Here is a 13,296-nt window from a genome sequence, read left to right on the forward strand (position 1 = left end):
TGGACGGTGAGGACCAGCAGGACGCCGTCCTGGTGGTGGTGGTAGAGGGTTAACTTCATTGGCCTCAGGTTATTTGGCATCAGCCTCGGTCTACAGTCACGCCCACCACTCAGGGCCATGGTGGCCCCCTGAGGGCGGTGACCCAGTGCCCACCCCAGGGGTGGCTGGTGGGACATTGGGTGCCCACTTGGAATCCCAGCCCTCCCTTGTCATGGCCCTGCCACAGGCCTGAGAGTCCAGCAGACCCAGCTTCATGCCCCCACCCCACCAGCTGGCCTCAGACAAACCCTTGTCCTCTGTCCCCCGGGAGCATGGGAGGCATGGCTGTGCCCGCACCTCTCAGGATGGGCTCAAGGTTGGGACGTGGCTCCAGCATGTGGTCGCTGCCAGCTGAAGCAGCCCCTTGCTCAGACCTGTGAGGAAGCGGCCCTCCCCCTCTTCCAGAGGATTCCCAGCCCTCGCGCCTTCAGGACACAGCTTGGGATGGGGCTCGCGTGGCCTCCCATCCGATGTGCCACTCACCCACCTGCGTTGACAAACACCCGCTCGGTTCTCTGGGGGCCCGGGTGTTCCAGACGTGCAGAGGGGTTTGTTGGATTGAAGTGGTAAACTGTGCAGTGAAACAAGGAGGGGAGAGACCCCAGGGGCCAGGGCAGATGACCGGAGAGGAGAGCTGTGAGCCCCGGGCATGCAAGGAGTGGTTGGGAAAGAAAGGCCCCAGTGTATCCTCTGTTCAGTGCAGATTTATTGAGCATCTGCTTTGTGCCTGGCCTCAGAGTGGGAAGACTAGAGCTGGGTCTGTGAGGCCGCAGGCTCAGCCGCCTCCCGGCTGTGCACCCCTGGGCAAGCCAGGCAGTCTTTCTGGACCCAGCCTCCTCCCAGGGGGCTGTGGAGAGGGTCAAGGTGGGACGACATTCAGTACGAGGTGGTTGAGAGCCACGGAGTTCCACCCTCAGAGGTTCAAACCCCTGCCCTGCCCCGCCCCTTGGGGGTAGGTGGGCGCCGCTTTGGTGGCTGTGTGTGGAGGGGGCATGGCTCCTGGCTCTGAGAGCAGAAGCCGGGGACCAGTGGGGTACAAGAAGTAGGGAGAAAGTTCTTTTTCCTCCCCCATGACAAAAGTAATATTTCTCTTTAAGTGTTTGGAAATGACAAGTCTGATCACGAAAAATTTGGCCATCATCCAGCTGCCCAGAGCTGGGGACTTGGTCGCACACTGGGGCCCTCCTTCCCAGGTGTAGGGCACTTGGGGAGGGTCTGTTCTTGCGTGGCGTGAACGACCATCCTGGTCAAGCAGACCTCACGTGAGTCGGTGCAGGGACACGGCCAAGTCTCTCCTGGGCCCCGCAACGATCGGCATGTTCCGGCCTGGGCTTCTGGAGCCACCTGCCCGCTCGCCTGCCCGCCCAGCAGCCCATTGTCTGGCGTGTAGGGGCCGGAGCAGCCGTTGTTCTGCACACATCTGATCCTGTCTTTTCCACATCAGATCATTTGTAACCGTCACCAGGCAATCGGCCCCGTCGCTGATTCAATCTCGGCTTTGTGCTGTCACAGCCGTTTTTCTGCGCCGGGCTGATTTTGAAAGGAGGCCCATCTTCTGGGCCCGCTTTTCAGAAGCAGGGGGAGGGGGGGTCTTTATGTGTGCGTGTGTGTGTGCACGTCCCCCCCACATGTGCGCACACACACAGGCCTCTGCCTCTCGTCGCTGAGAGTAGAATTTGGAATGAGGCAGGCAGATGAGGGCCCCAGGCTGCCACCTCCACCCCCTACCACCTGCTCACCCTGAGCACCTACTGTGTGCCCCAGTGTGCAAACACAGCAGAGTCAGTGCTCCAGTACAGGAGGTAGATGCTAAACCATTCCTCAATAAGATCATTTCAAAGTGGTAATGACAGTGAAGGAACTACAGTGGTGACAGGATAGTGGCCAGGGCAGAGGGTTGCCAGCTTAGACAGAGTGATCAAGGAGGGCCTCTTGGCGGAGGTGATGTTTGAGTTGAGGTGTAAATGAGGGGACGGAGCTGGCACAGAGAGTGCGGCCCCATCTGAACTGAGATGTCTTCTACGTGTGAAATCCACCCCAGATTTCAAAAAGTTACTATGGAAAAAAGGTCATAAAATACCACATTAGTAATTTTTGAATACTGATTCCATGTTGAAGTAATACTATTTTGGATATATTGGATTAAATAAAATATATTATTAAACATAATTCCCCCTGTGGGTACTAGAAAATTTATAATGACATTATATTTCTATGGGAGAGCACTGGATCTAGAGTATTTAGGTAGAGACAAAACTGTAATTGCAGAAGCCCTGGGGTGAGACCAGGGTCGGCCGGTGAGAGGATCAGGTGCACCAGGGGAGAGTGACAGAGTGGGCAAGGAGTGAGGAAGGGGTACGCGCAGGGCCGCAGAGGATATTGTTAGAAATGTCTTGGAGGCCAGCGGGGGAGTTTTGAGTGGGGAAGGCAGTGAGTTCCACATAGGAAAGCTCAGCCTGGCCCCTGCAGGGTGGAGTGTGGAGTGAAGGGGCCTGAGTGGAGGCCTGTAGGTGATGGGGCGCATGGTGGGAGCAGGGACCTGTTGTAGAAGAGTGGTCCACAGGACCTGCTGGAAGCTGGGCTAGACTCGATATGCTTCCATCTGTCTGTCCACTCCTGGATTTCGATGCCTTCCCCTCCTCCTGTCTCTCTCCTCACCCACCTCTACCCTCCTTGGCCGCTGTCTCCCTGTCAAGTCAGTGAATTTACAGCACCCCAGCTTTGTGTCCAGGTGGTCAGTGATTGAAATCCCTTCCGAAAAGTTATTTTTAAGAAAACAGAAATGATGGCATATTTACCATAGAAAAATTGTAAATGCAGAGAAGCACAAAGAGGAAAAATCAAACTCCCCAGAGGTAGGGGAGGCTCTGGCCCAGCTGGGGTTTGAACCCAGGTGGTCTGGCCCCTGCACCCCAGCACTAAAATCATGGCGCCCTGTGGCCAGATGACACAGAGGGAGCTCCCCTACCAGAGAAGGGCTTAGGGACACTGCATCCCCGGCCTCGCTCACAGCAAGGGCAGAATGGGGAGACCTGGCCCACACAGAGGTGTGGTTGGCCTCTCAGGGGTTAATACTTTTATGTTTGTGCTCTTATTGGTCCCAAGTGTCCTGTCCTGTTCCCCCACCCCTGCCTGGAAGGCTCTACTGATTTCTGCCCCAGCCTGATCCCCAGCAGCATCTGTTGATCCTTGATTTAAAGACTAGCCCTCACCGGCCACCCCCACCTAGGCTCTTCTCTCCTAAGCACTCCTGGCTGTTCCTGCCAGGGCCCAATCTTCCACCGTTCTTCCCCTCCCCCCAGGGTCTAAACCTCATGCTCGTCTGGCCCAGGCCCACCTCTTCCAGCCCCTCCCCCTCCTCGGGCCCCTGTTTCCTCACGGGTACACACACCATGGTAATCATCTCTCTCCTTCTCCCAGGCCTGGGGTGGGTTAAATGAGGTGATGTCTGTAAAGTGCTGAGCCCATGGGGAACACTAAAAATAAAAACAAGCTCCTATTATTGCTCTGAGTATTAGATTTTCTCCTCCGTTGCTGGGTTAACCCTGAACCGCGGATGTAGGGACCTGGAGTAGGCGGGAGGAGGGCTGGGCGCATCCAGCCCTTCCTGGCTCTACAGTGGATCTTACCTATGCCCTTTGCACACAGTGTTTCTTCTTCCAGACCCGTTATCCCTAGAGTCATCTGGTAACATGTTGCTCCTCTGGGAAGGGTCCATGCCCCCCTCCAGAAATACTGGGTTGGGGCCTTTCTGCTCCGGCCCCCATTGTAGTAGCATCACAGCACTGATGACGTTTGGTATTGATTCCGGCTTCACCGCACGCCCCACCCCTTTGCTGGAAGGTGACTGCCACTTTGTCATTAAAGAGCCAAGGCCAGAACTAGGAGAGGAACAAATGACTTGTAGGATGGGACCCCGCTCCAGACTTCCCCCCTTGGGGTCTGGCTCTCAGAGAAGAAGGCTCTCAGGGAAACTGGCCAAGGGGTTCTGAGATTTGGGGGCTTTGCTCTCCAGCCAGGGCTTCCCGAAGGTTCATTTTCATGCGAATGAGCCCCGCATTCACTCCCTAGGTACTGTGGAGGGGGCCTCTGGGATAGAGCCCGCCAGGTCTGCTGCTGGTGGCAGTGACTGCCCATCTCACCCCATCACTGAGGGGGCGGCTTTTGAGCCTTTGTGAGCCCCCCACCTACCCATGCACCCAGCACCTGCTCCTAGCCTCTCCTTGCCCTGACCCAGCACGTGTCCACAGAAAGCGGCTCTCCCCACCTTGAGGTTTGGGGGACCCTGCCGCTGTCCTCTCTGTCCTGGTGACCCTGCCCGGCCAGGACGGGATGCTCTCGGTCTTCTCCAGCAACCCAGAGCTGCTTCAGGTTCTCCACACTCACTGATTTCTTTCAGGTCTCCATAAGCTTGTCTGTGTAGTTCTCTGCTTGGGACCCCCTCCCCCTTGCCTTGTTCACTTGGCTGTTTCCTACTTACCTGTTGATAATAATCATAAATGATACTAGTAACGGCTACCACTTAGGGAGTTACTACTGTGACCCTAGCACTTTATTTGTACTGAGCTGTGGTAAGGAATTAACCCCTTTTTCAGACGAGGAAACTGAGGCTCAGAGAGATGGAGGCATTTGCCCAAGGCCAGACTTAATGGATAAAGCTGGGATTTAGTTAAGAGACAAAGCTCAGGCATCTGGCTCTGAAGCCTGGGACACAATACTGTCACCCTCCTTATGAGGCAGTGGGGCTGTCCCTTTGTCTTGACAGCCCCCAAGCTAGGTAGGGTGGCTCCATCAAGGGTACACTTGTCACCCTGCCTTGTAATTGCGCTTCTGACGCACACACCCCTCTCCTGGCATCTGCCTCAGCATCTAGCACAGGACCTGGCACATAGTAGGTGCTTAATTTGTCACGTAGTCATCTCTGAAGGTTGGAGTGCTGCCCAGGGCAGATAATGTCAAGGTAGTTCCCATGGCGACTGACATCATTAGGCTCCCAGGCTCCGCCCCGCCCCTCTTTCCAGGGCGCCTGTGCTGGGAGCTGGCCATGGTGCTGAAGGGCCTGGGGACCGCCGCACACCCTAGCCCGCAGCCCTGTGTCCCAGTCGGATACTTCCTAATCCCGCCTTGCCCTAGCTCCCTGGGCCAGCCTCTCGCACATCCTTCCTTCATGAGAGGGTTTCCTGAGGGCCTACTGTTCACAAGCACTGGTCATGGCACCGTGAACCCATGGAGGAGGGATCGGGCAGAGCCGCTCGGGGCACTCCAGTTATTCATCAAACATTTATCAGGCATCTCGTGTGTCTCCAAGAAGCCTTTGAGGAACCTGGGCTTCAGGTGAATGCTGAGTAGAATTTCAAGGGCTTCAAGCAGAAGGGACTGCATGGGCAAAGGCCTGCAAGTGTGCAGGTGAGAGGCATGTCTTGAGGGATGCCCGCCTCTGGACTCTGCTGCCCGCCATCCAGAACTCGTGGCTGGTGGTTCACTCTTTGGCCTCCCCTGCAGCCCAGAGCCACCAGCATCTGTGGCTCCAGTGGTCTGCCCAGGGTAGGGCCTAGACAAGGTGCTAGAAACTATGAGTGAGGATTAAATGGAGGGGTGCTGTCCCCCAGGCAGGAGGCCGGCAGCTCTGTCCTAGCAACAGAGGGAGCCAGGTTATGCTCAGTGGCCAGATTTGCATTTTAGAGAGACCTCCGGCCTCTGGGGGTGGGGATGGATGCAGCGGGAATACTTGGCAGTAGATGAGGCCTCTCTGGAAGGGGCCAGTGCCCTCCCCCACCCCAACCTCAAAAAAAAGAAAGTGAGACTCCCCTTTCTGGTGCTGCAGCCCAAATGGCAGTGGGAAATAATCACTTTTCACAGGCCCCTTTATCCACAGCCAAGCCCTGCGCCAGTTTAATCAGCAGTGCCAGTGTGACTTGAAGATTCCCGGGCTTGAGAGATCAGGAGAGGGGTTAAAGAAAATTACCCTCGCCTCCTCCATGCTAATGTAATCTCTAACCAGATCTGCCTAGCCGCAGCTCAAATTGCTTTTTAGATTAACATTTAATTATTAACAGGGTCCCTTGGAAGGCCTCGGGCTCAGGCTTGGAACAGGAATGGGGGAGGGGGTGGGGGAGGGCTTCTACTCTGGCTGCCTTACGGAGAGAGTTGGGGCGGGTGGAGGGGGAAGGGGTAGGGGAGAGTGGGGTCAGGAAGGGAGTGAGAAAGGAGACAGCAGGGAGGAAGAAGGGAAGCGCCAGGATAGGAAGGCAGATGGAGTGAGCGACAGCCATAGAGACAGGAGTGAAAGACAGACAGACAGTGGATCCGCCTGTCGTTGGGGAAGGGTTGTGCACCAAGGTTCCCTATGGCACTCTCGGGCAAGGGCCCCTCCACCCTTCTGTCCTGGCCAAGGGCAGGCAAATCCTGCCCCTTGTGGTTTAGGGGGCACTGAGCTTTCTGAGGCTTTGTGCTGGCCTGGCTCATGGTGGTGGGGACCCATCCAGAGAAGGGAACCAGTACTCAGGGCCACACAGCCAGGATCCGACCCAGCTCTTCCAGGCTCTCAATCCAATGCTCATTCCCCTCCCCAGGCCCTCGGCCTTCTGCCTCTACTTCAAATTCTTCCCTGCATTTGGGGGCAGGCTCTGGGGCCAGGACAGGGTGAAGGAGAGCAAGGCTTCAAGTGCAGCACTGGGGATGGAGGTGAGAACTGGGGGGGCGGAGGGGGGGGACTCCTGCCCCCTCCCCGTGAAGGTTGTGAGGCCCTGGGAATAGCAGGCTTCTCCTTCGCCTATTTTTAGGGAACTCAGAGCCCTGACTGTCCACTCAGCACTTAACATGCTGGGTTTTACCGGCTTCCTGACTCAACATTCCAAATCCCTCAAGAGCAGACTACATCTGGAACCCGCCCTGTGTGGACTCAGCCCTGTGTGTTGCACACAGCTAGTGCACTGGATTGTGTTTGAAAACCACATGGTAACATCCCCTCAAAGGCTCAAAGGCCCTCCTACGATCGGCTGGGCCACTGCCCGTCAGGGTTCAGCAAGGGAAACTGAGACTCAGAGAAGGGCTGTCGCTTCCTTAAGGTCACTCAGCCAATCAGAACCCTGGTGCTTGGCCCCTGCCTGGCAGGTGCAACCCTGAGGCCTCGGGGGCTGGCCCTCTACTGTGAACTCCTAGTCCCATTGGACGCCGGGAAGGCCTCACATGACCTTCTCCTCCAAGCCACAGCCGGTCTTTGGCCTTGAGTGGAGCCATAGAGGCCAGAGTAGGGAGCTCCAGGGAGGAGGGAAGGACGGGGGCTGGCAGCGGCACCGCTCGTGGCCTTCACAGGGTCACAGCCTCCTGCTGTGGAGCCCAGGTACGTCCCTGCATTCCACGTGCTCCAGGGCCAGCCCAGCCTGGTGAGGGGCAGACTGCTGACCTACAGGATACATGGGGGAAAGTCCTGCCCACCTGCCACTTCAGAGAAATATTGGAGGCCGGAGGGAGAGGCCAGGGAAGTCCACTTTGAACAGGCTGGCCTTGGGAGTAGGCGGTCACTTCCGGTGGGATATTCTGTTTTGGCAGGATGTTCTCACCGATCCCCATACTCCCAGCGTATGGCGCAGGGCTGGCCCCCAAAAGGTGCTCAGGGAGTGCCTGCTGCCTGAATGAATGAATGAGTGAATGAATGGCTGGGTAAATGACAGCTGCCTCGAAACAGTTCCCTCCTGGAGGCAGGGCCTTGCTTTAGCCACCTCTGTATTGTTCTGCTCACGCAGGCCTCTCACGTTGTCCTCCGTGAATGTTTATGGGATGAGTAGGCGGACCCCCGAGAGCCCCTCCTCCTCCTCTCCCTCCTCTCGTCTCCCTCTCTGTGACCCCAGCCCCTCCCGGAGTGGAACCAAAGCCCTGGGCAGCGGGGAGAAGCAGGACTTTGCTTCTGGAGCCAGGGCTGGAGGCCGCACAGTGTGGAGCCGTGTTGACACCCTGGGGCTCTGCCATCTAAAAGCTGTGTGACCTTGGGCAGATTACTTCTGCTCTCTGTGACCATTTCCTAATCTGTGAAATGGGGCTAAAACCAGCACCCACCACAGCAGCTGCCAGGAGGATGCTGTGAGACAGAACAGACAGGATGCACATGGGGCGTGGCACAGAGGGAGCCTTCAATAAATGTGCGCTGCTGTTATTAGCACTAACATGCGTATTGTAAGTTTCAAGCTCCCTGTTCCCACTGGCAGCGTGGGGGGTGGCAGGGGTGGCTCCCCAACACCCTCTGCAGCCGGACAGGCTGGGAGAGATGACAAAAGGCGGGCAGGGCCAAAGGCCCCAATTCCCTGTTCTTTTAATAAAAATAAAGACAGGCTTTAGACATCCTTCTGCTATGCATTGTTCTGCCGAGGCAGCAGCACAGACTCAGTTCCTCCTCGGACTTGGAAAGTTCCTTCCTTTCTCTCCCCTCCCCTGTCACATTTTCTTTATCTAAATCCTCAGCTATGAAAGGGCATATCGACAGCTGGGGGCGTTATCTGGTGGAGGGGACTTTTTCCTAGGGGTGCTTCCAAGATAAGGTGTCTTATCAGCCCCCATGTCAGGGACGGTGCCAAAGCATTCTAATCATTGAGGCTTGCGACATTTCCCCCCTCCCCCCCTTTTTTATTATTAAAGTCACAAAAGACCTTGGGCTTATAAACAGCCCGATTTGCTGATAGGGTTTCGGAATGAGCAGCGCTCCCAGGATGGTCCCTGGCTGGGGGAGTAATGAGTTCGGGCGGGGGCTCTGAGGGGCTGGCTTTCTGCAGATGGGATGATGCCAAGCGGGGGGCGGCGGGTGGGTCATGGGAAGATCATGAGTGTTTTAGGCACCTGCTCCAGTCCTGTCTCCAAGCTTGCTGTGTGACCTTGTGCAGGACGCTTGGCTTCTCTGGGCCTCCATCACTTCATCTGACAATAACGGATTCATTAATTTAGCCATTCATTCAACACCTATTTATTAAGTGATTACTCTTTGCCAGGCATTGGGGAGAAAGAGACAAATAAGACACGGTCCTTGCCCCTGAGAAACTCACAGTCCAGTGGAGAAAGACAGACGTGAAAATTGGCAATTACAACTCTGTGTGATTAGGGCTGTGAGGGGGGATGCCCAGAGGAGGGGAGCCAGAGTTTGAGTTAAAATGGATCAGGTGGCGGTGCTGTAGGCAGAGGGACCAGCACAGGCAAAGGTTTGGAGGTGGGAGGCTGCCAGGCTGGAGGGAGCGCTAGGAGGGAGCTAGGAGAGATGGGGGTGGGAGGCGGGGAGGACAGGTCATAGTGGCCTTGAGGGCCAGGTAAAGGAGGTTAGGCTCTACTCTGGGACCAGAGAGAATTTTTATGGCCAAAAAGAGGGCTCTGTTTTGTTTGTCTTGTTTGTAGATGATGTGGAGGATACCGAACTGGCCCCTGCCCACGTCCCACGCTGCACCCGCCCCCCCGCCCCAGCAGCAGGCACAGGGCTCCTGGGAGAATGGGCAGGGGGTTGGGGGGATTGGGGGTGTAGAGAGAGAAATCGCTCCTCTCCAAGTGAAGACAGCCTCTTAGGCTGCTGGTCCTCCAGAGGCGAGGGATGAAATGATCCAGGTGGCTGCACCAGAAAAGCTGAGCTGAGGCCTTCACGTGGATACCGTCCCCTCTGGGGAATCCTCTGTGGCCCCCTGAGCTGGGCCACGTGACCTCAGCTCCCAGAGCTGCCCGGTCGTCCAGCATCCGAGCACTCGGAAACCAGAACCCTGCTGGGAGGGCAGCTGATGGGGTCTAGAGAGGCCCCAGAACAGGCAGCCTACCCCTCACCCGATTAGCACTGCAATCCCAGCCTGCCCTTTTCAACAGAAAAGCATGCTGGGGTGCATGGCCCCTGGGGAGGGGGGGCGCTGGAGAGGGGCTGGGCTTCTGGGCCCCCAGCACCTGGTGAAAGGCCAGAGGTGGGGAGGACCTCCCAAAGTGGGGCTGGGCTTGGCCAGGACCCTGGAGAAAAATGACCTGGGAAGGATCATGGAAGTGCTTTTACAAGGCCAGAGAGGGGCAGTAGCTCCCCTGGGGTCACACAGCAGGCACTGGGGCAGGGGAGGTTCCAGGCTTCCAGCCCAGGTTTCCTCAGTGTGCCAGGTGGCTGGCCTCCCTCCTTCCTGGCCCAGCGCTGCCCCAGCCTGTGGGAAGCCGTGTAGCCCAGTGGAGAGGGGGCAGGTTCACCCAGTCACTGTCTGCTGGGTGGCCCCGGGGAGGGTGCTGCCTCCCTCTGGCCTGGGTTTCCCCATCTGTGGAGGGAGAGGGCTTGCTTGGGCCCTGCAGCCGGCTGGCCTTTTCCAGCTATCCCCTTTGTCCCCTAACCCCTGCATCAGAGCAGCAAGAAGTGGCCGCTGCTCTGGGCTGGAGTAGGGGCGAGGGGCCGGGCTGCCAGGGTCACCACAGGCCTCTTACCTTCCAGGTGGGCACGTGATTGTGCGTGTCCGTGCACCTCCCGCGTGTGCTGAGAGGTGCCAGAGGAGCGTGTCAGTCAGGGTGGGCGAGGGTGTGACGGGATGTGCCCACCTGCAGGAAAACATATGCAGCGAGCACGTCCGGGATGCGTGTGGATGCCCAGCATGGCGGGCAGCATGTCCACGTGTCCCCGGGTGTCCGGGGGGCCGGCTGCCCCCATGTGTGCGGGTGTGTCCCAAAGGGCCCCAGCATGGCCCGCTCCCGCTGCCCGCGTCCCCAGGGAGCGGCGCCTCGTTCCCGCAGTCAAGGGCTTTCATCCCTGCAATAGCCCTACTTCATTCCCTTTTTAAACTGTATAATTTCTGCCTGATTGTAATGGCATATTTTAAAATTACCAGAAATCAAAGCCAGGAAGTGGATACCAGATCTTTCATTGCATCGCTGCGTTAAGGCTGGCGACTGGGCGGGGTGGCGCATGAGAACCACCGACCCTCCCCCATCCACCCCCCACTTTCTCTCTCTCTTTTTTTTTTTTTCTGAGACAGTAATAGGAGAAAATTGGTTTTGAAACTGAATAAAAGTCCCTTTCAGAGTAAATCATTTCTTTCAGGCTACCTTTGCTGAAAGTAAAATAGAGCATAATGAAAGGTGGGTACGTGATTGTCTTTCATTTACCGGGAGTCCAGGACAGACAGGAGGCTGCACCCGTCTCGGGGAAATACAAGATTGGAATAATTGCGCCGTAACAAGGAGCTTGTTGTGAAATTAGTATCTTAAGAAAGTAGTGAAAAAAGGCTTTTCCTCATGAATACTTCATTATTAGAAGAAAGCGGCAGAATTTAGGGCTCCAGACACCTGTTTAGTGTTAAATAACTTCTCTTTCTTCCCCTTCAACACACCCTCCCCTCCACTTTCTTCTTTTTTCAAACCAGCCCAGCTTGGTGGCTCAGGCCTTGGCAGTGGCGGTGGCATGGGAGCGGGAGGGGGTGGGCATGGGGCGCCCAGGCTGGGTGGACATCAGCAGTGTCCAGGGTTGAGCCCGCCTTCTCCTTACCCTGACCCTGGCAGGAGACCTCCCACCCTCTCCCCATCCATCGAGGGCAGGCTGTGTCACCCTGCCCCTCGGGGGCTCTGGGTTCTCAGGAAAGTGGGTTCTGTGAAGATAAAAATGCTCGTTTCTGTGTGAATCTGGGTGCGTGAGCACACGTGGACTTGTCTGGAGCCACATCTGAGCTGCTGCCCGTGGGGGCCCTCGCCCCAGCCTGGCAGAGCTGCCCTGGGTGGCCCCGCCCTTTCCGTTCGGGGTAGGGAACTCGGTCAGGGGGCCCTGGTGGCCCTCGGGGCCTGGGCTCAGGGCTCAGCACAGGTCACCTCTGGTTCTCCCGGGGACACCACCCCGGGCATCTCCCCTCCAGGGGCACTGTGAGAAGTCTCCAGGCCGGGGGTGAGGGCAGACCAACACCTGAATAAGTGGGGACACCCATTCGCCCACTGGCCGTTCCCGGGCACCCGTCCATGTTGGTTCCCAAGATGACCAGATGGGGTCTTTGCCCTTGATGAGCTCAAGGCTGAAGGTGAGGGGTGGGGAGGTTGGTATGGATTTGCTGGCAGGCGGTTACAGGAGAGCTGGAGGCCACCACCCCTGGAAGGACGGCCTGCTGGGGGAACACGGAGGGGGTGAGGGTCTGAGCAGGCCTGGGGGCGTCGGGAAGCCCCCTGGAGGAGGCGGCCCACACAGTGAGCAGGGCTGGGTGGGGACGGGGGAGGTGGGCACAGAGCAGCCCCGGTGACCAGCGCCTCCTCTCCCTCCTCACAGGGACCCTGCCGCAGAGCGCATCCCCCCCACCGCGGGCCCCCAGCTCAGCCATGCTGGCCTGCCTGCAGAGGACCCAGAACGCCCCCGGCCAACACCTGGCCTGCCCGACCAAGAGCCTGGAGCTGCGCAAGTGTGAGTGACACGCCCTCCTTGTGGCCCTAGCCCCGCCCCTTCCTCTGCCCACCCCGAGTCCACGGGGCTGCCTCTCTCCTGGACACACCAAGCTTTCCCCACCTCGGGCCCTCGCAGGGCAGCTCCCAGGCGGGGAAAGCCGTCCACGCTCCGGCACATCTGCCCACCACCACCCTGCTTTGGACCGTCCGTGTTCTCCCAGGCCTTTGCCCAGTCTGTGCTGCCTCCCTGGGGTCCCTTCCCACTCCCCTGGTCTGGCTGACTGCCACTGGGCGTGACCTTCTCCCCAGCAGCCTTCTCTGACCACTACCAGCACCATGGCCCCGACCCCAGCACTTCTTCTGTGACCTGACCGTGTGTCCTGTCTGTCTCCCTCTGCATCAGCAGAGAGGATAACGGGGAAGCAAACACAGCCGGCCCTTGAACAATGTAGGTTTGAACTGTGCAGGTCCACTTATAGGTGGATCTTTTTCAGTAGTGAATAGTACAGTACTACAGGGTCCGTGGTTGGTTGAATCCGCAGATATGGAGGAACCGAGGATATGCGGGGCCAACTGTAAGTTATGCCTGAATTAACCACCACGTTGTTCAAAAGTTCACTGTAGTCCTGAATGGGATCCCAGCTTGGGGCCTGAATTGCTGGGCGATCTTGGGCATGTCTTTTCCCTCTCTGGGCCATTAGGGAGCCGGACTTGGTAACCTCCAAGGGTCTGTCCTCCTTTACCATCCAGGACAGGGCTCCCAAACCCTCTGATCTGATTATTTTTAACCACCATAGGTTGTTTGGGTTTTTATTTTTCCCAAGTATTTAGACACATTTAAAAATGGGGAGATTTGTATAAAAATCTGGATGTAGTGTGTCTTGAACACAAATCAGAGGATCTGGTAACATA

At 57.3% G+C, this 13,296-nt stretch overlaps 1 protein-coding gene across 2 annotated transcripts in view; it reads left to right on the forward strand.

Annotated features, from left to right (window-relative positions):
- Positions 1-13,296, forward strand: part of FAM222A (family with sequence similarity 222 member A) — a 55,325-nt gene that overhangs the window by 16,278 nt on the left and 25,751 nt on the right. The window contains exons 1-2 of one of the 2 annotated variants that reach the window (XM_061169724.1): positions 7,313-7,381; positions 12,272-12,403. In XM_061169724.1, the coding sequence (XP_061025707.1) occupies positions 12,322-12,403 (82 nt within the window). In that variant the 5' untranslated portion in view covers positions 7,313-7,381; positions 12,272-12,321. Of the gene's footprint in view, positions 1-7,312; positions 7,382-12,271; positions 12,404-13,296 lie in introns of those variants that run through there. The other variant, XM_061169725.1, reaches the window with a different exon arrangement.

Source organism: Eubalaena glacialis, chromosome 15, assembly GCF_028564815.1.
Source record: "Eubalaena glacialis isolate mEubGla1 chromosome 15, mEubGla1.1.hap2.+ XY, whole genome shotgun sequence".
NCBI lineage: Eukaryota > Metazoa > Chordata > Mammalia > Artiodactyla > Balaenidae > Eubalaena > Eubalaena glacialis.